A 27587-nucleotide genomic window follows, 5' to 3' on the forward strand; every position below is an offset into this window, starting at 1 on the left:
TCTGCAGTGACCTTCTCTTCCAATTCCCTTGCTCTGTCCATTGTATCTGCAGTTACTTTCTCCACAACCTCTTGTACCCTTCAAAGTCATCTGTGAGGACTGGGATCAACTTTTTCCAAACTCCTGTTAATCTTGACATTGTGATAACTTCCCATGAATTATGAATGTTTTTAATGGCATTTACAACAGTGAATTCTTTACAGACGTTTTCAGTTTACTTTGCTCAGATTCACAAAAAGAATCCCTGTCTCTGGCAGCTACAGCCTCATACCAAACCTGCTTCCTGATCCCTGGCTGCAGAATGACGTGCTGCAAGCATGAAACAACACTGATCTCCTTTTATATCTGCATCAGAGTTCTCAGGTGCCCAGGTGCATTGTCAATTAACAGTATAGTATTTTGGATCTTTTTTTGTGAATAGCAGGTCTCAACAGTAGCCTTAAAATATTCAGTAAATCATGGTATAAACTGATGTGCTGTCACCAGGCTTTGCTTTTCCACTTAAGGAGCACAGGAAGAGTAGATTTAGCATAAGTCTTAAGAGCCCCAGGACTCTTGGGATGGTATACGAGCATTGGCTTCAACCGAAAGTCACTAGCTGCAGTGGCTCCGAAAAACCTGTCCTTTGCAGCTCTGAAGCCAGGCATTGACATTCTTCACCTGCATCTTTTTCTAATAAAAAGCTGTTTATCTATATTTAGAACCTGTTGTTTAGTGCAGATACCTTCAACAACTAGAGCTTCTAGATAACTTGCTACAACTTGTAAATCAGTACTTGCTGCTTTACCTGGTACTTTTTATCTTTCCTTAAACCTCATGAACCAACCCAGCTGTCTTCACGTTTTTCTTCTGAAGCTTTCTCACTGCTCTCAGCCTTCCCAGAATTAAAAAACATTAGGGCTTTTCTCTAGATTAGGTCTTAGTTTAAGGCAGGGGTCCTCAAACTTTTTAAACAGGGGGCTAGTTCACTGTCCGTCAGACTGCTGGAGCACCTGACTGCAGGCCCTGGGAAGAGTCCGCTGCTGAGCCGGACAGGCAGTGGCAGCAAAAGCACCTGGCAGGACGGATAAATGTCCTAGGTGGGCTGCATGTGGCCTGCAGGCCATAGTTTGAGGATGCCTGGTTTAAGGGAATGTCGTGGTTGGTTTGATCTTCTATCCAGACCATTACAACTTTCTCCTTATCAGCAGAAAGGCTGTTTTGGTTTCTGATCATTCATGTATTCAATGGAGTAGCACTTTTAATTTCCTTTAAGAACTTCTTTGCATTCCCAACTTGTCTAACTGGTGCAAAACGGCCTCACTTTTGGCCTATCCCATCTTTCAGCATGCCTTCCTCACTAAGCGTAATCACTTCTAGCTTTTGATTTAAAGTGAGAGGTATGGGACTCCCTTCACTTGACTATTCAGAGGCCCTCGTAGGGTTATTAATTGGCCTAATTTCAATACTGTTCTGTCTTAGGCAACAGAGAGGCCAGAGAACAGGGAGAGAGACAGAATGGCTAGACAGTCAATAACTAATATAGACACCCACAAAATAATTCAGATATACTATACTTTCCACTTAAATGTTTTATTCTCTTTTAGACAAGATAAGCAATGGGAATTTGTATGGAATAGCCTTAAAAATAAAGAAATTTTGAAAACATCATAATCATCACTATCTATTTCCTTTATACAGGATGGTACACAGTTATTACCCAACTTGGAGGTTGTTGCTACAATCTCATGATAAAACTTAAATGGATGAGGAGTTGTTTCTTATAGATGAGCAATACTTCTGCTGGGAAAACAGGTATAAACCAGGACTATCGTGCCATGTGGCAGAGCACTTTCCCTGCATCATCTCTTTGGACCTTGCCACCACCTGAGGCTCACGTAACACTGACCCCTTCTCTCCTTTCTTTCACGGACTTAGCTTAGTTCCTGGGTTGAGCTGAACAGCTATAGATGCATCCTTGGGCTACCACATCTGGCCCGAGAGCTTCCTCCTCCCCACGTGCACTAAAGCCATACACTTTACACGGCTCTCCCTGGGGACTGTCCTTTGATATTTATTTGTATTTGGCTTTCATGAACGGATGCCTCAGAAACCCATTTGCTTTCCTCTACAGAAGGTGCTAAGGACAACCTTCTGATATTATCACTAAGTATATTTATTAATAAATTAAGAGGCAGAAGTGTGGGTTCCCTAGAATAGGGTTTTTTCTTATGGCCAAAGAGACTTTTAGAGACAGTTATGAGTAGCTATTAGGAACTCACACAAATTTTGGTTCTGCCACTTATTTGTAACACTTGGAGCCTCAGTTTCCACATCTGAGGATTAGGAAGGATTTAACAGTATACACCTCATGGTGCTAATGTGAGAATGTAAATGATGCATGTAATACTTTTCATTATCATAAAATTGTGATTTCATCAGAAAATGTAGAATAAAATTTATAGCTTTACCTTATTAACTACAGATTTGATAAGCTTTTCTTACTATCTCACCATTTATCTCATATTCTATTTTCCATAACCCTGACTTTCATTTCACTATTTTGCTATGATACCCCTAGTCTTTTTAGGAAAAAAAGAATACATTAAACAAGCACAAAGAAAAGCACTGTCAGCTTGTAAAGTGTCAGTGTGCGCCCCTCCCTGCCATGCTAAAGCACAGGGGATGGCATCCAGGCACACACGCAACTGCACTGACAGGGCCACAGAGCAAAGGGTTCCCTCAGGGAGTTTCCTCCAGTCCTCAAGAAAGTCACAGACCTAGTCTGGGCATGTGTGTCTTTCATTAAGTATGACTACATTACTTTAACTCATTAGAGGTAAATTTTACTCAGTTAAATATAAATTTACAAAGTTACTGCAATATATTTTTTCCCTAAGTGTTTCTGGTATATCTTTAGAATGGGAAGGAGCTAGTCTGCATGTAAGGCTGAAATAGCTATCATCAGCAACAAACTTTCAAGAGTTTTCTTTCCTAGACCTGCCACTCTGCTGTCTATCAGCAATGACAGGGAGACACACTTTATAGGCCAAATTGTAAATTAAGCCCATGAAGCTATAAAGACTCAACAAGACATGTCACTTAGTAGAAAATACTAAGAAAAAAATTTCAAAATAAATGTGCTACGCTTTGTACTTAAACGGCCAATAGCCATTATGAATGTGAGAACTACCAAAGCTAAGAAATAAATGTTAACAACGGACCATCAATAAGACCTTCCACTACACCCTATGGCCACCCCTATAATGTCTAACAAAACATCATATGGTGGGCACCCTTATAAAATGTGTATGTACTAGGTGATATTTACCTTCTAAAATAGCAATTCAGATTTCTTCTTATAAGTAAGATTCTACCTAGGTCCTCTTACCAACAAAAGAAGTTATAAGCTTATGCAAGACTAATGGTGGTATTACAACCACTTTCCTTTAAAGGGAAGTCAATGATAATCCCAAAAGACAGGACTGCGAAAGCCATAATCCTGAATCCCAGAAAAGAAAAAAAATCAAAATCCTTAAAGTCTGAAATCCTGAAAATCATAATCCCAAAAGATCAAAGTCTGGAAAACGTAATTGTAAAAATTCTTTGGAAGATATTTATTTACATTTTCAAAAGGGATTTAGTAGAGAAACTCATTAAAAACATGACAGAATACTTCATCGGACACTCCACACAATAAAACAGGCAATAATAACACACATTTTTGTAAGCATAAACACCCACCATACTAATGACAGCTACATGGAATAACAGCAGGGAGCTGGCAAACCATATTCACACACAAACAGGTCCAAAAGCAAAACATACAAACACATCACTGAGCTTGTGTGTATCCAGCTTTCCTACTGTAGCATCTGAAACACTGTGACAAACAACCCAAGTCTTTTGATGAGATCAGTTAAAAACAGCAAGGGGTCACTGACAGATACAGTCGCCTAAAGAGCTGCGAACTCAAAAAACTGCATCATTCCCAAATGCAGATACACAATAGGACATTTGTTTATTTACCAAGGATATGACAACGTTGTGATAATGCACTTTCATGGAGTCAAATTTGCAAAAACTAACTAAAATCAGAACTCTCTGAAAATCTCTACATAACTTATACCTCCAATGTTAGAGATTGTGAAGATGAAATATGCTGCATAGAAAATTGTAAAAAATAACACTCACAATTTTAAAAAGTGGGAAAAAAAACACTAGAAAAGAAAAAAGTAGAAAACAGAAAAAAAATGCAGGGTATGAAGAAATCTATTACAAGGATAGATCACGGCAGTTGCGCGGAGGTAGCCATGAGAGCTGCCGGCGCTCCCTGCAGTACAGAAAGTACATCATCCCATGCTGACCTTGTGTGAGCATGATGCAGCGACCTCATGTCAGACACTCTCCAGTCCCACGTGAATGATAGCTGTTTTTTTTTTTTCTTTTAGGACAAGGCACTTCTCAGAGAGTATGTTCACATTCCTTTACTACATGGTACTGCTCTTTTTGAAATTTTTCTATGATCTGCTACAAAGGCAGTCCCTGGGTTATGAATGAGGTAGGTTCTGTAGGTTTGTTCTTAAGTTGAATTTATATGTAAGTTGGAACAGGTATGTTTAGCTATTACATGTAATAGCCTCTGTTTTTACGTGTGAGGCATACATCAGTTAGATATTTGTACACTGCCTGCACATGGACATGAGAGTTCCCTGTTAAGTTCTTCTGCCTTCTGTGCCGTGTCTCCCTCTTATTTTGGGTGTGCAGAAATCCATCCCCCCCCCCACTCTCATACAGAGAATAGATTTGGCAGAAACACCACCTCTGCTACGTGTCCTCTACCACGCACATAATTATTTCCTAAGCAGGCAGTAACCTCGCTGGCTTCTTCAGTCAAATGTGGTTCAAATTGCATAAATGCTCCTGGAATGCCATCAGCTGGAAGGAATGCCAGAGCAGGTCTCTTGCAAGGCCAATCTATGCATCTCAGTTTTCTATAAATGCATTGGGCTGAATGGTCAAAACAAACTTTATTGGTAACGCCTTGAAATTCACCTTTATAAGCCTTAATTGCCCCTAATTCCAAATTTGTCATTATGGTTTGGGGATTCAGTTCAAATCCATTTCCTTCTGCAAAGTCACCAAATTTCCAACAAGCATTTTTTTTTTTTTTTAATGTTGCGCTTTCCCAGTCATTGATATGTGAACAAGCAGGTAAGTTCCAGAATTTCTGGATCCAACAGGAGCATGAATTGTACAAAGATAAAAGACAGTGGTGACAGTTCTGAATGTGCCATCCATTCGTTCAGTTGAATCCTGTGCTAGTTCCTCTACATTAGATTCAATGGTCAATATGAGTCTGTCTCCTTCAACAGTGAAATACTTAAGCAAGAATAGTTCACTATCTGATGTGTTTTATAACACTGAAGAAGATTCAAGTGACACTGAGCTTGTTGAGTTCTTTTATTCTCTGATGTGTTTTGAAGGCAAGCATGACATTACATGTGAAAGGGCAGAAGTAGACAATGAATAGTTTGTCAGAGAAGATTTCTTATATTTTTTGCCTTCATTTTCCCTTCTACTATGATCTTTAAAACACTTGCTGTATTTGTATTTAGAGACTGGTTGTGGTTTATAAATTTTCTAAGTATATACTGTCCATTTGAAAGTCTGATTATTGTTTGCAGGTCACAATTAAGCAATTCTCTGCTTTTGAAGCACCAATAATAATTAGCTTTTAAACTTTTATCTTTCACCATTCAGTAGCCTTGTACACTTATAGCCTTTCCGTGAGAGAACAATTTTACAGATCTCTTCCACTGTGTTGTAAGAAATACAGAAAAGGCAATGAAATCCAGCAGCCCCAATATAAGATCTGCATGAGTCAGGGTTCTACAGAGAGGGGAACTGGCTCCCATGATCATGGTGGCCAAGAAGTCCCACAATAGAGCATCTCCAGGCTGTCCTAAGAATGTCCAACCTGCAGCATGGGCTGCAGTGGTGTGTTGATTATTTCAGGACTGTTTTGCTTCTCTGTGGTGTTGGGTATTGTGAAGAAGTTAGCATGGAATTTTTTTTCTTTTCTTTTTTTTTTTTTTTTTTGCTTATCACCTTTTCTTAGTGTTTGTATATTTAATGTGTAGCTCAAGGCAACTGTCATTCCTCTAATTCATAGCAGAGGAGAGAAAAGGTTGGACACTGCTGTGTGTAGACCTTGGGATAGGGCCAGCGAGCCTGGAGTTTTATGTCTGTGGCAGCAGAAAAAAAATCTGTCCCAGTGCTCAGAGTGACCAACTTGCCCTCTTTATCTGTTGTCTTTGGGCCCCCAGCCAAGTGGAAGGCTCCCACTATAATGAGGGGAGATCTTCCCCAACTAATTTATGCAGGCTCACACACTAACCTCCTCTGGAAACACCTTCACAGACACACCCAAAATCATGCTTTACCGGGTTTCTAGGAATTTCTTGATCCAGTCGAGTTAATACCTAAAATTAAGTCCACAAGTCCATCCTTTTCAACCTGCCACCCATATGCATCTCCTTACGCCATATTTAATTTCCGAATAAAGATAATAACGAAGTAATAGTTTTGTCAGACATGATGCAGCCACCCTGTGGTGATGATTTTCCAGGCATCAGGAGACATCAGGGAGTCTCACCTTTGGGATCTCAACACTCAGGATGTTGGGACTGAGTCTTTCAGGATTATGATCCAAACCCCCTTTAAAAGGAGGGCACGGCCAGTCACAAGCACTAGGCCATGATGCTCCCTCCTGGATGCAGAGAGACCCCACTTTAACCATGCTGGGCAAAGGGAGACGGGCTGCTAGTAAAAGGACAGGCCTCTATCTGATCACTGTTACACACCAGGCCTGTTCCTACACTGCCCTGGTCCTAAAAGAACATACGATTTCACTGAGAAAAACAACTAGACAGAAACTCCAAATCATTAAGAAATTCCCTGTGATTTACCCAAGTCAAGTAATCACACTTTTAGCTTTTGAGATGATTTACAGAGTCTGCATTCTCCCCTCTAAAACAACTTTACTCAAATAAAAGTAAGGCTTCTGATAGTAAGCCTAAAACAACAGATAGCTTTGGATATATTTCACAAAAGAAAATAAAACATCAGTAGTTCTGAGGTTCTTGTTTTTATATATTTTATCTTGTTCTATTGTTCTGTATTTTAAATTTAAACAGTATTTTAAATTCATTAAGAATGAAATGGCTGGGGGCGGTGCCTGTGGCTCAGTGAGTAGGGTGAGGGCCCCATACACCGAGGGTGGTGTGTTCAAACTCGGCCCCAGCCAAACAGCAACCAAAAAAATAGCTGGGCGTTGTGGTGGGCGCCTGTAGTCCCAGCTACTCAGGAGGTTGAGGCAAGAGAATCGCCTAAGCCCAGGAGTTGGAGGTTGTTGTGAGCTGTGACGCCACAGCACTCTACCGAGGGTGATAAAGTGAGACTCTGTCTCAAAAAAAAAAAAAAAAAAAAAAGAATGGAATGGTTAGAAGCAGCTAATATTAAAAATCATTTTTATGTGGACTATTCTGACAGTACCTGCGTTTCTTTCCTTCATTGTTTTGCTTAGCATGTGTGATTATTTGACCCATGAGTTTGCCCCCCAAATTTATGCCTCATGAGGGTGTTGCCTGTAAACACGAAGAGAGGACTCACTGATTTAAAACAGTCAGTATAACCATTTAGCCCTTTTGAGTCTAGATGCGAAATACGAGGGCTGTCTGGAAAGTGTCCATCCATGTATTGAAAACCAGCAGTAATGATGGCTGGGCCCTTTCAGACAGTCCTTGCAAGTCAGAGTCAAGAACATATTTTAAAATGCCAGTTTAGAGATCTCCAGGAAGTAAAATCTTTAATTATTAACCATTAGTGATATTAAAATATTCATATGCCTTTTAGTTCTACTTAATTGAATTTGGCGGCAAGGACCGTAATGGAGGCAGTACTTACTTGGCATACAATGGTATCATCAGTCCATCTGAAGGCTACAGACAAAGCCCTCTTCTGGATTTGTTTGAAAATCATTTGTGTTAACGGAAAGTTTTTATCTTTAGCCACCACAAGTGAAACAAAATCTGTCTCAAATATGCATGTAATTAAAAAATCACATAAGTTACTCCCATAATAAAAAACCCGAGCAAATCTTAGTTTCATCTTCAGCACTGCGTGGTCAGAGGTGGGAAGTATCGTGTGACCACACCAATTTGCCCCTTTGTGGGTATGTTATTTTCACTTTGTAGTTCAAGGCAAAAGAGTGGGAAATGATTCAAGATGAACAAGTAAATGTTATGTTCTATAATGTGGAAGAGAATTATATTTATGATTTTACCTGATCTGTCCACGAACCAGAGGTCTGTTCTTTGTCCTATTCATGTTTGAATCAAATGGCACCTCAAAAAACTGTAAAAAGAATGAAAAATACCAGAAAACACTGAATATAATATGAAACAATTCTCTTTTGCTATATAGCATTTAAAGATTTGTCCACAGCAAACTCTGTTTCAACATTGGTATGAATGAACACCCTAGCAGTTTTTGAAGAAAAATTCTCTAAAGTAGTGGTTCTCAACCTTCCTAATGCCGTGGCCCTTTAATACAGTTCCTGTGGGTTGTGACAGGTTCTTTAGAGAACTTCTGCTCTAAAGGATATATTTGAAAAACCTTATGGAGTAGGAAACCTCAAAACTACTGTGGCCCTCCAGATCCCCAAGTGTGGCTCCCTGACCAAATCTAAATTCTATAGGATTTAAATTCACTCAAAAGGTGGATCCAGAAGGCTACATGTGGCCCTCAGACTGCAAGTTCCCTACCACTCACTCAAATAATGAAGTATAGTTTTAGATGTTACCTGTTAAAAGTCAAGGTCCAGAGGATTATCACAACTCATTTCAAATCCTTGACAAAAAGTTGAGATTTTTGAATTTGTTATTAATGCCTCTATCTAGTATTATCTACTAATAAGTAAATGTTAAAATGAACAAAAATTTTACCCTGAACCATTTGAGAAATTTACAATTTACATTTATGGGTTAAGACATGTGGAAAGCTGTATTCCTCTTAATTTTCTACAAAAAAAATAAAAGCCATACAAACAAACAAAAACACATTTCCCATCCCTTCCCCATGCTACAAGACTGTCTTTACTTGTCTTACTGCTCCTTAACACAATGACATCTTCCAATAGGATTTTTTTTGTTTCTCGTGTTCCTTGCATGTGACTGTATCCACTTCACTCACAACACTCTAGGTCAGTGGTTCTCAACCTTCCTCATGCCGCGACCCTGACACTCATACTGAGTATCTAATAGCCCTGGTCCTCCACATTCGGCTCTTAATGACCGTCCAGTTACAGCTCATTTAGCCAACAGTTATCTGTGATTCTCAGACCTTTAAAATAAAACCACAAACCAATGATGATAACCACTGCTATTCCCCTCACATTAAGAGAGCATACATTATATAAAATAGGCATTCTTCTCCTAATAGCTAACCTACGATACACTTTACGTGCATTGTAAAAGTGCTACATGCCCAGCCTGAGTTTTCAGAGCTACCTAAATGCTGCTGCAGGCCAACAATTTGGCTCTATTCAGAGTAAGAAAGCCAACGTCAGGACGTACGCACTGCCTCACTTGTTCTACCTGAGGCCAGGGCTGAGCAAGAAGACCCCAGATTAGGAGATGGCAGTGCTCCTGGCTTTTCTGAATTGGCGTCTGTCGCAAGCAACTGTGGCAGCTGTTGTTTTTGTCGAATGCAGAGTATTCCGTTTGATAGATATTCCACAAAAGCAATCTCATGCTGATAAACATACTGGTTGTTTTCATTACTCCATATTATAAATATCCCTAAACATGAATCTGCACATTTATGCAACTGTTCCTATAGGATAAAGCCCCAGAATATTTCCCTCCTTTGGAAATGCAGTCCTCCCTCCACATGGATACAGAGCCTAACAGTGTTCTCCCAACACTCCTGCTTGCCCCCACTCTTCACTCAATACCATTTCCTTAGCCCCTTCTCCACACCACACAACAGGAAACGAAAGTCCATTGGGTTTAGCACCTGCTGTCCAGAAACCACACTCCAGGTGGAGCCTGAAAACTACAGTTCATGGGCCACCTCCAGCTGGTACCTGTTTTTGTAAGGCCCACAAGCCATTAATGTTTTTTACTTTTCTTTTTAATGTTTGTAAAAATAAGTTAAAAGAAGAATATTTGTGGCATGTGAAAATTATATGAAAGTCAAATTTCAGCATCCAAAAACACTTTCATTGGAATTCAGCTACACTTACTTGTCTAAGTATTCTTATGGCTACTCATAGGTAACAGCAGAGCTGGGTAGCTGCAACAGAGACATCACTGCCCACAAAGTCTAACATACTTACAGAAAAAAGTCTGCAAATCCCTGAAAGACTAGAAAGACTGAGGTACAAGAAGGGTACAGCACAATGACAGAGAGGGTGCAGAGGACCACAGGAGCCCAGAGAGTGGGCTCTGAATCCAACTGGAGAGCAAGGGAAGGGCAGGAAAAATTTCTTTCCAATACCTGTAAACTGAGGCTTACAGATACAGCAGGGTTAGATGGTCAAGGGGAGAAGGTAAGAGGAAAAGCACCCAGACACAAGAGAAGGCACAAACAAAGAGGGCACAGGAGGCAGAAATCCCATGATGTGTGTGAGTTACTAGGATTCAGCAGAGAACAAGTGAAGAGCTGAGGCTTAGGAGCTACAGAGACCACGGTTAAGTTTCAGCTGTCCCACTCCCTACTGGCTGTGCAAATTGTATGAGCCTAGTGTCCTCATCTGTAAAACAAAAACAAGAGCACAAGACTTCCAAGGATGATATAAGCATTAAGATAAAGTATACAGAGAGTGATGCTTGGCATGTGAGGGTGTGATGGTGATTCATTTACCTGCTCTTACTATCAGTGATGTTGGATGGCTGGCGGTGATGCTCTGCAGGTCGGCAAGGAACCAGGACACAAAGATGCCCCCGTGCCATGCTGACGAGCCAAGCCTCTGCCAGGCAGGAGACGTGCTTTGAATTGAACACCACTTGGAGGATAGTTTTGACAGAAAAGACTCCTGTGGCCCTAGGTGAGAGATGTTGAGGGCCTGAGTAAGGGCTGTGACAGTGAGATGAAGAGAGACTAACATCTTCCTTTGCCCCTAACAAGACTTGCCCAAAGTAACTATATTTACTTATCCATCTTTTTCTTTCTCTCTCTCTCTCTTTTTTTTTGAGACAGAGTCTCAATCTGTCGCCCTGGGGAGAGTGCCATGGCATCACAGCTCACAGCAACCTCAAACTGTTGGGCTTAAGAGATTCTCTTGCCTCAGCCTCCCAAGTAGCTGGGACTATAGGCACCTGCCACAACTCCCAGCTATTTTTTGGTTGTAGCTGTCATTGTTGTTTGGCAGGCCAGCTCTGGTGTATGTGGCTGGTACCCTTGTCGCTAAGCTACAGGCGCTGAGCCTCTACTCATCTATCTTTAAACAAAACCACTCTGTGTACATCCCTGACTTCCTCCTGGGCTCCAATTTTGTCATAACATTTAATTAGTATTTTTTCTATTTGGAAGTTTCGACATAATCATGAACTCAGTGTGTCTCAAACTGAATAACACAGTTCCCTAAAAATTGGGTTCTTTATTTTGTGTTAAACATGCAACTTTTCTATAACCCATGTTAAAATCTTTAGAGTCAGCTGTGATTTCTTCCATTTGCTGGCCAACTTTATGTAATTCATCACCAAGTCCTAATAACACGGACTTTGTAATACAGGTGTCCCAAAAGTTGCTATCTATAGGGAAAATGGGAAATTATGGCTAAATGTACCTTTATGTACAAAATTTCATTACAAAAATTTAGGTGGCTAACACATGAGAATATTTTGTGAATATTTTATATAATTATATAATGAATATTTTGTCCACAAAGGCACATTTAGCTACAACGTCCCATTTTCCTACATAAGGCGACATTTGGGCCACCCTGCAGGTCTTGAATCGACCCTGGTTTACTCTACTGTTATCACTTCTATGGAATCACAACCAAACTACTTCAAACAACTCGCTCAATTTTGTTTTCTTTTTTCTAAATAGATATAGGGCTTACTGTTGCTCAGGCTGGAGTGTAGTGGCATGACGGTAGTTCATAGCCTCCAACTCCTGGGCTCAAGTGATCCTCCTACCTTAGCCTCCCAAATAGCTAGGACTTCAGGTATATGCTACCATGCCTTTCTCTTTTTTTATGTTTTGGTAGATATAGGCTCTCTTGCTTCATTGCCCAGGTTGGTCTTGAACTCCTGGCCTCAAGCAGTGCTCCCACTTATTCCCTCAAAGTGCTGGGATTAAAAATATTTGACTCCTCATTGCTTACTGTTTTCCAATGGACTCTGAAAGCCCAAACTCTTTAAAAGTTATATTGTTAGAAGTCCAGCCTTAATCAAGCCCCACCACTGTCTCTAACCTTCTCACTTATTTTCCTTCTAGCCCCTCGTCACACCTGTAACTGTCATCTGGACACAGCAAACAACTTGTGGGAGCTGATGGCTCTGCCAACTCTGAGGCCAGGGAAACTATGTAGTGCCTGGAGCCTTAGTTCCCTCAGCTGCAAATGACAATAATTCCTTTAACTATCGTTGCTACAAGGATTTAAAAAGACAATGTAAAACATTGTTCATGTCTTCTGCCCAGTTTTAAGGGGGTTGTTTTGACATAAACAGAAATTCTTCAAAAGAAGATAGACAAAGGGTCAACAAACATATGAAAAAATGCTCAACATCACTAATCATCAGAGAAATGCAAATCAAAACCACAGTGAGATATCACCTTACCTCTGTCAGAATGGCCATTATTAAAAAGTAAGAATATAATAACAGATGGTGGTATAGGTGCAGAGTTAAGGGGACACTTATACACTGCTAGTGGGACAGCAAATTAGTACAAATTAGTACATTCGTCAAAGCAATGGACTTACCACTGGATCCAGTAATCCCACTATAGGATATCTACCCAAAGGAAAAGAAGTCATTCTATCAAAAAGACACCTGCACTCAAAGTTTATTGCAGCACAATCACAATTGAAAAGGTGTAGACTAAACCTAAGTGCCATCAATCCATAAGTGAGTGGGTAAAGAAAATGTGGTATACCGTGGAATACTACTCAGCCACAAAAAGGAATGAAATAATATGTTTTGCAGCCACTTGGTTGGAAATGGAAACCATTACACAGGTTTGGCTATAAAGTTCATGTGCAATTTAAAATAGACAACTATTTAAAACTGCACATGAATTTTATGGCCACTCTGGATAAGCAAAGTATTTCAAAAATGAAAAACAGACACCACATGTACTCAATAATTGTGGGCTAAATCATGGGCACACATGGGCAGAAAGAGATGTAAGGAGATGGGAAACCAAGAAGGGGAGGGGGAGATAAAAACAGTCAGGTACAGTGAGCACTATTTTGGTGACATGCACACTAAAAGCCCCAATTTAAGCATTATACAAGTATCCATGTAACAAAAACATTTGTGCCCCCTTAATATTTTGAAATAGAAAAAGTCTAGAAAGTGTAAACGATACACTGTGGCCCATCGTGAAAAAGCTTCTGCCCATTTCCCACCTGTGTCTACACCCACTGATTAGGCTGATGTATCCGCATCTCCATCTAAAATATCCAACCCACCCTTGAAGGCTACATTCAAATTCAACTACCCACACTGAAGCCTAAACCTCTGACTCGATGTGATCCCTCTCTCTTTTCAACCCTCATGGTACTTGTCTGAATCACTTTGAGGTATGTAGTTTCACCTTACGTGAATTCACAATATTTTGCACTTTTGTGTATTTGGGGTGTGTGTGTGTGTGATTTACCGTTTAGAATGGTCTCCAAGTGTAGTGCTGAGGAGTTGGCTTTTTTCTTAATCTAACTTTATAAAGGCATAACTGCATATAATGACCTGCCTATACTTGAAATACATAATTTTGTAAGTTGTGACACGTATATACTCATGAAACTCCCACTACAATCAAGGCGCTGAACACAACTACTGTTTTCACCACACTTCACTATAGCCCTCTCCCCACCCTATCCACTCACTGCCTCGGGCAGACACTGAACTGCTTGGTGTCTCTACAGACTATTCACATTTTCTAGAGTTTTCTGTAAACGGAACCATATAGTATGTATTCTTTTTGTTTGGATATTTCTCCATGTGGCATAACAACTTTGATATTCACCTTCTTGCTAAGTGTATCAAAACTTCATTCCTCTTTACTACTGAGTACTATTTCATTATATGGTAGTATCATAATTTGTGTATCCATTCACTTGGATACTTGGTTTTTGGACAGATATTTGGTTTCATTATATGGTAGTATCACAATCTGTGTATCCATTCACTTGCTGATGGATACTTGGCTTTTGGACAGATATTTGGTTAACAGATATTTGAATATTCTGAATAGATTCTATTACAGAAGGCTGTTATGAACATCTGTGTACAAGTCTCTGTATGAACATATGCTTTTCATTTTCAAAGTGAAAGACACATCACAAATGACACAGTAGATATGTTTAAACTACGTTAAAAACCATCAGACTATTTTACAAAGTAGTTATGCCATTTTACATCTCACCAACAGTGTATGAAAATTCTAGTTCCAGATGCTTTGAGAGCTTAGTTTTGGGGCATTTTATCAGACAAGGAACTACAATCTTCAAGGTGCCTAACAAGGACAAAGGCACCAGGGAAGGGCCACCCAAGGGGCTGCAATAAACTGGGGACACAAGGAGCTGGGCCTACTGTGCTGATACGCACACATGGGGCCTGTCTGGTCTCTGAAAATCAGGTCAACTGAAGGAGGAGGTCAGTGGAGGGAGGTTCCACTGGAGTTATAAGTACTTGCTATAACCCTGTGACCACTTGTAGAAACAAAAAATTAGTAGTTAAGTGTTTTTCTTCTTATTTTGATACAATTGTATTTGTGTTTATAAACCGATTTTTTTATTCCCTTTTCCCACTATCTCTTACTATTTAATATAAGATACGTTCGTAGAATTTAGTCTCACATCTTGGTTTTTAACTTACCGGTCATAAGCATGACTTTGCTATCACCTTATCTGGAAGGTGAGCATGGCTGAGAGCCAAGCTCACAAGGTGAACTTGATAGTTCTTTGTCATGTCAATTTAGCTAACCTGGAAGGAAGTTGCCCATAATTCCTCCTCTGCATAGTTCTAGGCTAGGGACAGTCACAAGAGAAGTGTGCAAGAGATCTAGAAGGGGAACTGCAGCAACAGCCATATTTATGCTTAAAAAGTTGGTGTAGGGTCAGGTACTATTGCAACGCACACAACCGAGTGTCTGCTGGCCTCTACTGTCAGCCTGGAGCGGCGCTGAGCCTGCAGCTTCTCCTTCTCCTTGGGCTACCGCCACCTGCCAGCTCTTCCTGCTTCTCATTATCTTGGGTCTAGTTTGTGTGCTGTTCTTTGGCGTCACCAATGTCCAAGGGTCAGTCATGTGGTCCGGTTTGTTCTCACGCACAGACCCCAGATTGGTCTTGGTCTCCTCTCCTTTTCTGACAGATGGCTCTGCTTGTGTCGAGCCCAGTACCAGATACAGGGCCAGGAGTCTTCCAGCCTGCTTAATTCCCAGGACTGCATGAGGGAGTTCTAATCCCTACAACCAGGCTCACAGAGCACTTTTGATATTTTGATCAAACCCTGACTGATACAGGCTTCTCTTTCTTTTAACACAGCCACGGTTCAAAAGTATTTAACTTTTCAATATATTCTTCTTAACTAACAATCTAAATTGCAGACTTCCTGAGATACGTGAATTTATAATTCTCACAGTTGAAGAGAAACAGTATAGTATTACTACTATGCAGATAGGCACTCAATAAATAATTTATTTAAAGAACCATCAGTACAAATAAATATGTATATCTGCAGACTGCATTACAGTTAAAAATGAATTATATACATTTAAAAATGAATGTAATGTAAAAATAGTTGCCCAATACTCAGATATATTCTATAAGTATTCAAAATCATCTTTCCTCCTGACAATAAATAGGCAATATTAATTTAATTCCATGGGACAAATGAGGATTCTGATCACAAATCATGTTATTTAAATGCTTATAAGATGTTATCTAATATAACAGGGAAACCTGTGGGTAACTACCTTGGCAGTTCTCAAGTCTCTGTGTGTATGTGTGCATTTAGTCCAGGAATTCTAACATATCATTTCATCTGGATGAAAAACAATACTATCTTTTCTGTGTTTCTGGCACGTCATCCATGTGAAGATGGGAACTAAGAGGTAGAACTCAGCGGGTGAACTCCAGGATGCTGTGACTTGGCAGCAGTGTCTGACTCCCATGAATGTAACCTTATCAGGACACACAACGTCTTGTCCTCAATAGGACGTTAACCAAGACTTACAGTTAATGTCGGTAAGGGCTCACAATTCTTCCTAGCACCAAGGGCTCAGATTTCAGTATCTTACTTGATTCTGTTTTTCAAGCATTTTCTACAATGCCTTTCAGTAAGGTTTACTGCTTTAGGGTAGGTATTTAAACCACATTTCCAAAACACTTTAGATGAGAAATTTATAAACACTTCAACAGCTATCTTAGAATCTACACATAGCTGGCGTTAGTTTACTCATTTTCTTCCTGTGCTTTAAATTAATCTTTTTCATGATGTTATCATTTCAATTGGCTCCACTACTTCTAAAGCAGTGAAGTAAAACTCTCGCAACTCATGTTGAAAATGAAAGACAAGTGATACAATGTCAACCCTTAGAGATATACTGCTTTGCTCTTTTTTATGTCCTTATTACTTCAAAGAACGTTAAAAGTAATATGCTGTAGTGAAGAGAATTTGGACAGTTGTCCAGGTCAAACCGATGCTCTGCTGTGCTGAACCTGCCTTCTCCCGGCAGAAGGCTCGGTTCACGGTGTCAAATAGCCACCAACCCTCTACCTTATCCCACCCCTGGACACAGCGCTCGGTTCACTGAGTAGGTATCTGATCCAAACTACGCCAACTGAGCTTTTCTCTGGGATTTTACAAACCAAAGCCCAGGAAAATACACCCTCCTTTCTCTTTGTTGCCTGTGGCCCTGGAATAGGATATAGGGAAACCGAGGAAAGACTCAACATTGGATTCCACAATTCAGGCCCCTCCACAGTCGCCACCTCTACCTTTTCTGGTTTAAGCCAAACCTACACATGTCCATTCCTCTGACCTCTGAATCTTACTTACTATATGGAGATTACAAAAGTTTCATAAGATAGAACTGCGTGTCACACAGAAATGAATAATATCTTGCTTTTTCCTTCAGGAAACAATTTACTTTCTGTTTAGGTTAAATTTCCAAAGAGGTTTTTTCTCTCCATCTCTTTTCTGAAAAATCCACCAATCTTTTGAAACTCTTTTCATTTTAAACTTGTCCTTATGTATTCAGGCTCACTACCTCACCATTCTCCTCCCCACATTTCTTGCCCATCAGAAATTCTGTGATCTATTAGGGTAGAGGGCTTCTGAGGTTGTAAATATGACAGAAATACAACTCAAAGTAGCTCAAAGGAAAATGGGGCTTTGTTTATTGCTTTATAACAGGCTGTATCTGCTTTTAGGAATGACTAAATTCAGAGTTTCAAATGATGCCATCATAATTCTGGCTCTTTCCACCTCTTAAATCTTCTTAGATATTCCTGCATGCAAGTTTTTTCTATGAAGCAGGCAAAGTGACACTGGCAGCCCCTGCCTTCCACACTCCTATGAACCCTAGCAGAAAGTTTACTTCCTCATAGCTCCAGGGGAAAAGTTCAGAACCACCATGGCACAATCTCTCCTGTGAGCCCAGGGAGGGTGTTAGTATATTATTTTCTCTATAGGAAAAGAAGACTAGAAGAAAATAGGAAGATGTTAGATAGATGTAGTGCAATTTATAACACACTGTGAGGCTAACAAACTCAAATCACTTCATTGCATATCTACAAAATAACTTACTTACAGTAGAAAGGGTACTCCTAGTTTAAGTATCTAAAGGGAAGTAATGGATAGAAACACAATAAGCATTTATGTTACATTAAGTTTTGGCTCATGATCAAGTCTATTCAATAGAGTAGTAAAACAGATCACTTTTCTCCTCACAATCACATGATGAACACGTAGAGCAGGCATTACACCAATGGATAAATATCTCTTAGAGGCCTGTCCTAAGATTTGTACTTTCCTATTGTGCCATGTTTTTATATTATAGATAACTATTAATAATCCTAGTCGTTCATGCTCCGATACAAAAATACACTTATTGATCCTTCTAACATATGATATCTATTTATGACGCTACTGAACTTTGTGAGCTAAAATAACACAGATGCAAAGTAGGCAGAAATATAACTTGCCCACGTGATCCACTCCTACTCCTACTTTGGTCAATCATTTCCTAGGCAAATGGCAGACGCGTTGTGGAGACATCTGTAAGTGAGGCTCAGAAAATGCTGAATTGGATAACAAGGTGCAACTTTTTCTTCCCCTCTACTAAATAATGACAGCAACATTCTTCTGAAGACTCAAAAGAAAAACAAACACATGTGAACCTGATGGAGTTTGTTTTTTCATCCATCTTCTCAAAGCTGTCAACAAGTGTTTGTCATTCCAATATGGCTCACAGCTTCCAAGGTCCAAGATAATGTCTCCATCAATCTCAGAGCAAGTTAAAAGAGAAGTCAGAGACAATGGAGCCCGGGCAGAGGCAGCTACCTCAGGACTCCACATACCATCACTTTCAGCTCACAAGTCAGTTAGGACACCCAGTCAACCATTACTCTTCCACTGTTACTGATGTTCTGTGACCTTACCTAGGATAAACAAATTAAGTAATACTCATTCCCATTGATTTCCCGCACTACGAGGCATTTGAAATAATGGATGTGTGTGCTCTGGCATTTATCAGAAGTGGCTTTTTACCCATTGTGGTAACTGGGGCAACCTTCTTCTCTAAATAGGTTACTCAAGCAGACTCTGATTAGGCTGTATTTTAAAACTTCATCTTTCAAGGAAAAAAAAAAGATCCTAAAGGTCACCCAGCACTTACTAGAGGCAAAGTACTACATCCTATAAGTAAAAACAGTCAGAAAGTCAAACTGGTTTTGACTAGCTTCCAGCACCACTGCTGTGGAGGTGACCCCTCTCTCCTGACAGAGATCTCAATTTGTAAACACTGCTTTCTGAAAAAGGTACAAGGAAAAGACATCAAAATATTTACAATACGTGTCTCTGGACAGTGAGATGTGGGCTGATCTGTTATTCATTTCCTTTTTGTACTTTTGAATTGTCTATAAAGATGATTTTCTCCTTAGGGAAAAAAGATACTAAAAATAATTCTACCGAAATGATATAAAATCTGGACAGATCCTCTTTAGGTTCACTAATTAAGAATCACTGAACTAATCTAATATAAAACCAACATTAAAGGGAACTTAGTCAATTAGAACCATTTTTTTCCTCCAGTAAGACTCACATGAAGACAAAATACTAATACTAAATATTTCTCAAATACACCAATTTTCCTCCATTCTCAGTGGCCACTTCTTAATTCAGGCTATTTTATCTTGCCTATATTATAACAGCCTCCTGACCACTTCCCCTACCTCCAATATTGATCCTCCCCTATCAATTTTTCAAATAAAAGTAAATGTTATCTTTTCAAATGCATATCTAATCATTCTACTTTCCAGTATAAAACTCTTCCATGGCTGCCCTACTACTCAGGGAATAAAGTGAAATACTCCAACACAGCTTGTAAAGTGCCTCCCCTCTCTGGGTCTTGCTCCCCTCACCCCAGATGAGAGGTGCTGGCCACCTCTCAGTCCCTCACGCCTGACACGCTTTCAGCTCTCCACATACTCGTCCCTGTTTGCAGACAGCCCTCCCAGCATTTTAGTTACATATGTAACACTTTACTTTTCCCTGTGTGGTGTGCCTGAGCAGGGGAACTATACTGGAAAATGCCACCCTATGGAACAAGAGGATTCACTATGAAGTGCATAATCGCCAACTCCAAATGGGCTCTTACCACTCGCTGGCACTCTAATCATACCTCTCCTGCCAGCTCCATCTGAGTCTCTCTCTGGTCCACTCCCAGCACCTCATGTTTCTCTCCCTATCGCCACCACCCAGCCTTCTACCTTACTGAACATTCAAACAAGACAGTCCCTACTTTTCCCACGGTCACCCCTATCAACACATAAAACCCCTTCTTCTCTCCTGACCCTACTAACCCAGGGTGAGTCCCTTCACCTGGACTGGCAATCCTGTGCCCTCCCACCTCCCAGGAAACCTGTTCCGTCAATTATCCTTTCCTATATAGCAATATGTACAGCTTGTGTCCTTTAGCTGGATTATCTGTACCTAAAAGTACTCAATTTTTCCCTATCCTAACCCCTTCTTCAAACCCCACATATCTCACAACATCATTATTTGGCTTTAACGAAAGGTTAGCATTTGGAAAAAAAGAAAACCATTCCATTCCCTGATATACATGAAGTCTGGGGCTCACATCTTAGCCACCGTGTTTGTAACAGAGGGTATCCAGGGTGGGGTGAGGGGCCTTCTAAAATCTCCAAATAAGCTCAAAGGAATTTCTGCTCTAACAGCTGCCAAGGGCTATAATTCCATCTTTGTAAAACCTATTTTTAAAATACTTAATTATGAAGACCAATTTTGAAGAAGAAATAAATGCACTGAAGCCCACTGAAGGTTAGTAGTATGAATAGATTATTTAGATTACAAAATTAAAAGGAAAAAACTAAATCACTTTCAAAGTGGGCTTAAGAGATTAGAAAATTTTTCTTTAGTGTTCCTTCATAATTAAATATAGCTACAAAACTACCCTAGTTAATAAATCGCTGCAGATCCCTGCACAACTAAAACACAAAATGGGCATGCTTATGTCAACATTAACAATGATAAAATATGACAACAGTTTGAGCTCAGAATCGGCTCCCCAAAACACCACAGAATTTAAGTGCCATTACAGAAGAACATGAATATTTTTAAAAAGCAAGAATTAAGTAAGATCATCTTTATCTAGGATGCCAGAGCAAAAGAATGATGAGATAACTCAAAAAGAAAAGGTTATACCACATGCTGATCAATGAAATTGGCAAATCTACAGAGGTTCAAATACGGCTGCAGAATACATCTGGTCACATGCGGCGGGGTGGAGGACAGAGAGACCATTAAAGAACCTGAGACCTCCCAAACAAAGAAACTATAAAATTCTGAACTATAAAGCAAAGGAAACACACTTAATCCCTCAGGAGTTGCAAACGTATTTCAACCGGGGTATCCCTTCTTTATGAAGGACACAGGGATACACCAGAGTGACACAGTATCTCCCAGGACACATGTGGGCACAAAGCCAGCCTGCTTCAGCACTCCTGGCACCTGTTGGGTTAATTGCTGCAAAGCATTACTCCATACCCAGAGACAAAGGGAAGGTGAAAACAAAAAGCAGACGGTGGGGGAGCAGAAAAATACCAGCCTCATTCATTCCGTGCCTCATTCCTTTTGCCTATCAGAAACTATAACACACACCTTCAAACAGCAGTTACACATGCTGTATGTAAATGTTCAATAGCACGTTGGAAAATTTATATATTTTTTCTGAGATGACGGTTTATTTATGAACTTGAGATCCTACACAACTGAACAGGGAAGCAGTTTGGTTTGTAAGGAGATACCCACTTCCCACTATGTATTCTGCTCCTTCCAACTCTGAGGGGCTGCAGGGGCGGCACAGGGAATTTCAACTTCAGTAAAATTTCTCTACTGCCTATTTTCTCCACAATCCTCAACTATTTTCTTACCAATTCCCTAAAACTATTTCAAAATTACTTTTTAAAAATATTCATGTTTAACACTACATATTCGAGCAAGTATATTATAAAATGTGTTTTATGAATTTAAGTGGGAAAAAAATGGAATGTTGAAAAACAATTACTACTTCATTAAAATAATTAAAAATAATAACTCTTGCATTCAAGAATAAAAAACAATGCAAGAAATACACGGGGGGCATTTTCGGCATTTTCAACATTTTCAAAGAGGCCTTAAGAAAGCAAAGGCAATGTATCACAGCCGTTAGTTGGAGACTGTTTACCCCTGTTCTGGTGCCTATATTCTCACTGGTTTTCTTTCAGCTTGATTACCGGCAATATCTGAATTCTGTGTCTGACATTTTCAGAATATATATGTAAGTGTAGAGTTGGACCATCCACATGAGAGAGGGGCCTAAAGTTCCTCTGCTGAAAGACGTAAAAAGGCTGAACATTCTTACAACAGGGCAAGACATCTGTTGTGCCCAGTGGACAGGATATTGGGTAATTTCCCAGAACCCTCAAAAATTTAAGTACATAGCTTCTTTCTTTCCTGAGAACCCAAACAGAAGCCTGCAGTGTGTCACAAGCATAGTCACTGTGTTCTGAGAACAGTGTGTGCACCCAGCTAGCACCTTACAGGATGATCCAGAAATAACAAAGTGCTCAACCTATGGAAGAAAACCTTTTGATGCAAAATATTTTCAGTCTCTTGTTAAGAGCACACTGGGAAGAAATGTTTGCTTTTCAAAGACATGTGGATAAAACTTCAAAATTATTAGGAGTTTCTAGAAGGAAAACCAAAGTCAAAGATTCATTTTGAGTATTTCAATGGTACTTTAAATGAAAAAGAGTTTTGATATAACTAATTAAAAATAGCATAAAGAGAATTTATTTCTAATTATTTTGCCAAATGCCAATTTAACCCCAGAAAGCAGGCAAACATTTTTAAATGCCTATAAATTATACTAACTGATTTTATTAGTATAATTATGCAGTTTAGACAAATGGCATTTGGTTATCAAATCCCAATATTAAGAGACTTACAATAGATTATGTATACATGTTCCTGTCTGTGTCTCAGTTTTCCATCCCAGACATAATTCTTAGACTGCAGGGAATATAAATGATTTTCCATGTCTGCACAACTATCTGTGTAAAGTATAAATCCAATTTTATGACAAGTATGAGGCAGTGTTAATGCCTTAATAAAATACTTCCAAACAGAAAAGATTTTCTGTTAACTAACTAGACTTCTTTTGAGTTTTAAATGCTAGGAGTTAGAATAGTGCAAAGGTGGGTTTTCTAACAGAAATGATTTTACCCCTTATGGTGGGAGGAGGCAGTGAACACAGCAGATGAAGTCTTGATATTAGTAATGAGTGTGTAGAATAACAGACAGAACACCTAATCCCAGGAGAAATTCTGAGCAACACCTGAAGTCAAATTCTATACAGAAAACATTTTAAAACTTCTGTGAATACAATTCCAATCAGATATTTCACTTTAAATATGTCAAATGAAGCATAATTCTTAATTTAGTACAATCCTACATTAACGATTACTACATTTAGTTTTGCTTACCTGGTTTACAATGACTATTAGTCCACAATGAAACTAGCCTGAAACACTCTTGTTCCCCAGTCTTATAAAAGGTGGTCTCGACAGGCGTAACACTAACAGGCAAGTCACATGGAGGGGACTTTGTATACTGACCTTTAATAACAATTTTGAACCTGTTTCAGATAAAAAAAAGTGACCTAAAACAGACAGATAAATTAACATTATAACTTATAATTAGGCTAAAAAGTCCTAAACAATATTGATGTATGAACTTTTATTTATTTTCTGAGACAGAGTCTCAAGCTGTTGCCCTATGTATAATGCCATGGTGTCACAGCTCACAGCAACCTCAAACTCTTGGTCTTAAGCGATCCTCTTGTCTCAGCCTAGTAGCTGGGAATACAGGCACCCACCACAACACCGGCTATTTTTTGGTTGCAGTTGTCATTGTTGTTTGGCAGGCCGGGCTGGATTCGAACCCGCCAGCTCAGGTATATGTGGCTGGCGCCTTAGCCGCTTGAGCTACAGGCGCTGAGCCTGATGTATGAATTTTTGAAAGAATGCATGAGTGACAGCAGTAAAGTACAACCTAGTTGGTATTAATAAATTTTTTCAAAATGACAGCTTGAGTAACTAAATATCTTTGAGGAATCATTTTCATCATCTTTTATCATAATGTGATGACATTAATTCTCTTAAAAGATTTTTTTTTTAAGTATAAACACAAATTAGGATTCTGAAAGCTTTGCAACCAAGAAGTCAGTAGCAACACTGCAACTCAATGAAGAACCAGCTCACTCCAAATTACTGGCTGAAGATTAATGATCACATATATTACATGACACTGAATAATCTAAATTTTATTTTGCCTAACAACAGGTCAATAAGATTACTATTATGAATATAAAATCCTCACAACTAAAAACAAAACCATAAACAGGAATATGAAAGGAAGAACACACTGTTTCAATCATTTACAAATGAAAATGGAAAATGTTCCCATGAAAGAAAATAGGACTGCTAATAAATGAGTTTAGTTTATTCTAATAAATTCCACTGCTGAAACTACACGTTCACAAATCAATACAGAACGAGAGGAGAAAACAACATGTCAAATAGAAAAAATTTTTACTAAAGTATTGCTGTTCACAGGTAAAATCAGAAGGAACTCTAAGGAACAGTCAGAATGTGGTTAAATGATTCAATGGAGTGTTAGTCATTTATTAAACATGATAACTAAGGTGATTCTAATTAATATGGAAAAATGCTTCAAATATTAATAGCATAATTTGTAGTTTATTATTTGTTTCAGAGTGGTGGGTCTATAGTTTTTGTTCTCTTTCCAAAACTTTTTTTTATTATGATAAAAAGGAGGCAAATCATAAACAGAAAGAATAAATACAGATAGAAGTGGCTCCATGCTTTAAAAAAAGATTTGCATATCGTTTGGAAAAGTTTTTTAAAAATCAAATGTCACATTACATTTTTCAAACCACATTAAATCTTTTTAAGCTTCCCAAAACATATTAGAAGTGTAACATTTTCATGACAAACTCTCTTGAAGGTTGGTTTGAGGGGGGCAAGGTCCTTGTAAAGACGTGACTCAGACAGACTTACAGAAGACGCCTCTGCTAGAAAGGCTCTCCAGCAGACGACATTCTGTATGGCTTTGTCTACAGATACCTGCAGTTCTGCATGCCTACATTATTCAGAAGTTTTGTTTTATGCTTATAATTGTTACAGCACCCTCTAACTTGTTCAGGAAGTTACAGACATCTAGTAGGGCACTAGCTGTGACAGTTTTTGATACAGGAGTACTGGAGGCAACGGAGTAGGGGTGGGGGATCCTTCTAAGTCCAGGCTTAACATATGCACAGCTGCATTTTTTTCACTTGAATCTGTAACGAATATGAGTGAAATACTAAAATGTGAAATCTTACAATCAATATGCAACTTTTATACCTATTTGTTTTATTTTGTTGCCAAGGAACTATACTTACTTATTTAGGTGCGGAAAAGGTGTAGCTTGATTATTTAATTTGAAACTTCTTTTTTTTTTGAGATAGAGTCTCAAGCTGTCGCCCTTGATAGAGTGCTGTCATGTCACAGCTCACAGCAACGTCAAACTCTTGAGCTTAAAAGATTCTCTTGCTTCAGTCTCCCAGTAGCTGGGACTACAGGCGCCCACCACCATTCCCGGCTACTAATTTGAAATTTTCTTATGAAAATTTTAACAATAAAGCTTTCATTTTTATCAGTTTTTTACTTGAAAAACAGCATAGCTTCTTAGTTATGAATTTACTGATTAAAGAAATACATTTGCTAAGAGTCAACCAGCAATTTTGCTATGAACAAACATAGACAGATACAGGCAAATATTATGAAAATTAATTAAAATTTTAGCCTTTTATAATAACCATTCAAAATTTTATTGAAGCATTTGGAAATCTACAGTTTAGTAACTGAATGAATGTAACTGACAAGCAACATACAGCATACCAGTGCCCTTTCTATACTGACAAGGCTACAGCAATGCATTGATCTATTTTTTTTAAATAAATTTACTATCATTAGTAATTACTTACCAAGGGTTTACTATTAACAAATATGGGCTAAATTCTTTTGTACATTTTCTCATATAACCCTCACGGATGCCCTGTTCAGTATTATCTTTATCATCATTTTAAAGATGAGGAAGTTAAATGGATGAGGTCACCTGGCTTGGATGGCATCCCAGGCAGTCCGATCTGCGTTCTCTGCTTCATCACTACCCTAACACCATAACACACACTACATTTGAGCAAGAGGCAATGGGTGGGAAGAGGACGTAATTGGGCCGAATAAGACAAAGACCCTGGGACTTCAACTCAGGGTCTAGCTCAGGAAATAATAAGAGGCAGTACAATAAGTTCCACAGAAATGAAAATAATAGCCTCCAATAATAAATTTACATAAAGGACAGATAATGATTCTTGCTATTGAGAAATTTGGCCCACCAAGCACTGGGGAACAGGACACCTGAGAACTTGTGGTTGGCAAAATTCTTTATGTAGCTAGCAGTCAAGGACTGAGAGGGCCAACCCTTCATAAGTAAGAAATGTGAACTTTAAATATAAAACTCTTGCCCCAGTACAGCAATTACAATTAGGAGGATACTATGGAGAAAGCATTTCAAATGATTTTATTCCTTTCAAAAAGAACAAAGTTTTGTTTTGTAAATATTTTATAAATTTTGTAATGAATATTTTGTAAATAAAGGTATATTTAGCTACAGTTTCCCATCTTTCTGATACATGGTGACCTTTGGGACTCCCTGTAGTATGGTTACCTATAGAAGAACCAGTTATAAAGTAGCAGACATTTCAATGTCTAATGATACGGGTTTGGTTAATGCAAATTTTCCTTTATCCATAAAAGGGCACAATATGTAATATTTTGAAAGCCCCTTAAAAGCAAACATTATTTAATGACCTAGGAAGATCATAATTTGGTATTAAGAGAAAAAAATCATATTATGACATGTCATATATGGTATAACGTCTGTTTGTGTGTATGTGTTAAAAAAGACTGATCAAGAGCTATAAAACAACATATTGTGGCTGAGTGATGCCATTCCCTCTACAAGGGAATTTTATTCACATGTGTCCCTTTAATGACTACCACTTTATGAAACATTTAAAAGAATAGGAATCAGAGGATTATAAAATGGTTTACTTAGTCTAGTAAGATTGTTAGGTTGTAGAAATATGTTAAAGAAGTTCAATTGCTTCTGCCATTCCAGAACATTTTGGAATTAAGAGCTCCATTAGAATCAGAAAACTCCATCTGAATACTGATCTAAATCCATACGGAAGGAAAAGCTAGGAATTCAGGCAATTCACTGAAGGACATGCAGATTAACCTAGCCATATAAATTACCTTTGACAACTGGAAATAACAATCATCTCCCAGTTCTGAACTGAAGGGATTCCCCACACTGAATTGCAGGACTCCAGTCCTCCTGCCCTTCTGAAACCCCATCCAGTAGCACTTCTAGTCAACATTAATACTATTTATTTTTCTTCCATTTACTTGTTTATTATTTTGAAGGAGTTTGCTTTAGACAGTTCTTTTTTTTTTTTTT

The 27587-nt window shown here is 38.9% G+C and overlaps 1 protein-coding gene across 1 annotated transcript in view; it reads right to left on the bottom strand.

Moving 5' to 3' along the window:
* LOC100949455 (protoheme IX farnesyltransferase, mitochondrial) overlaps positions 1-27587 on the bottom strand; it is a 145769-nt gene that overhangs the window by 38110 nt on the left and 80072 nt on the right. Inside the window, exon 5 of the mRNA XM_003791252.3 lies at positions 8327-8397. Within this exon, the coding sequence (XP_003791300.1) occupies positions 8327-8397 (71 nt within the window). The remainder of the gene's footprint in view (positions 1-8326; positions 8398-27587) is intronic.

This window comes from Otolemur garnettii, unplaced genomic scaffold, assembly GCF_000181295.1.
Source record: "Otolemur garnettii isolate 467f Iridium unplaced genomic scaffold, OtoGar3 scaffold00046, whole genome shotgun sequence".
NCBI classification, from domain to species: Eukaryota; Metazoa; Chordata; class Mammalia; order Primates; family Galagidae; genus Otolemur; species Otolemur garnettii.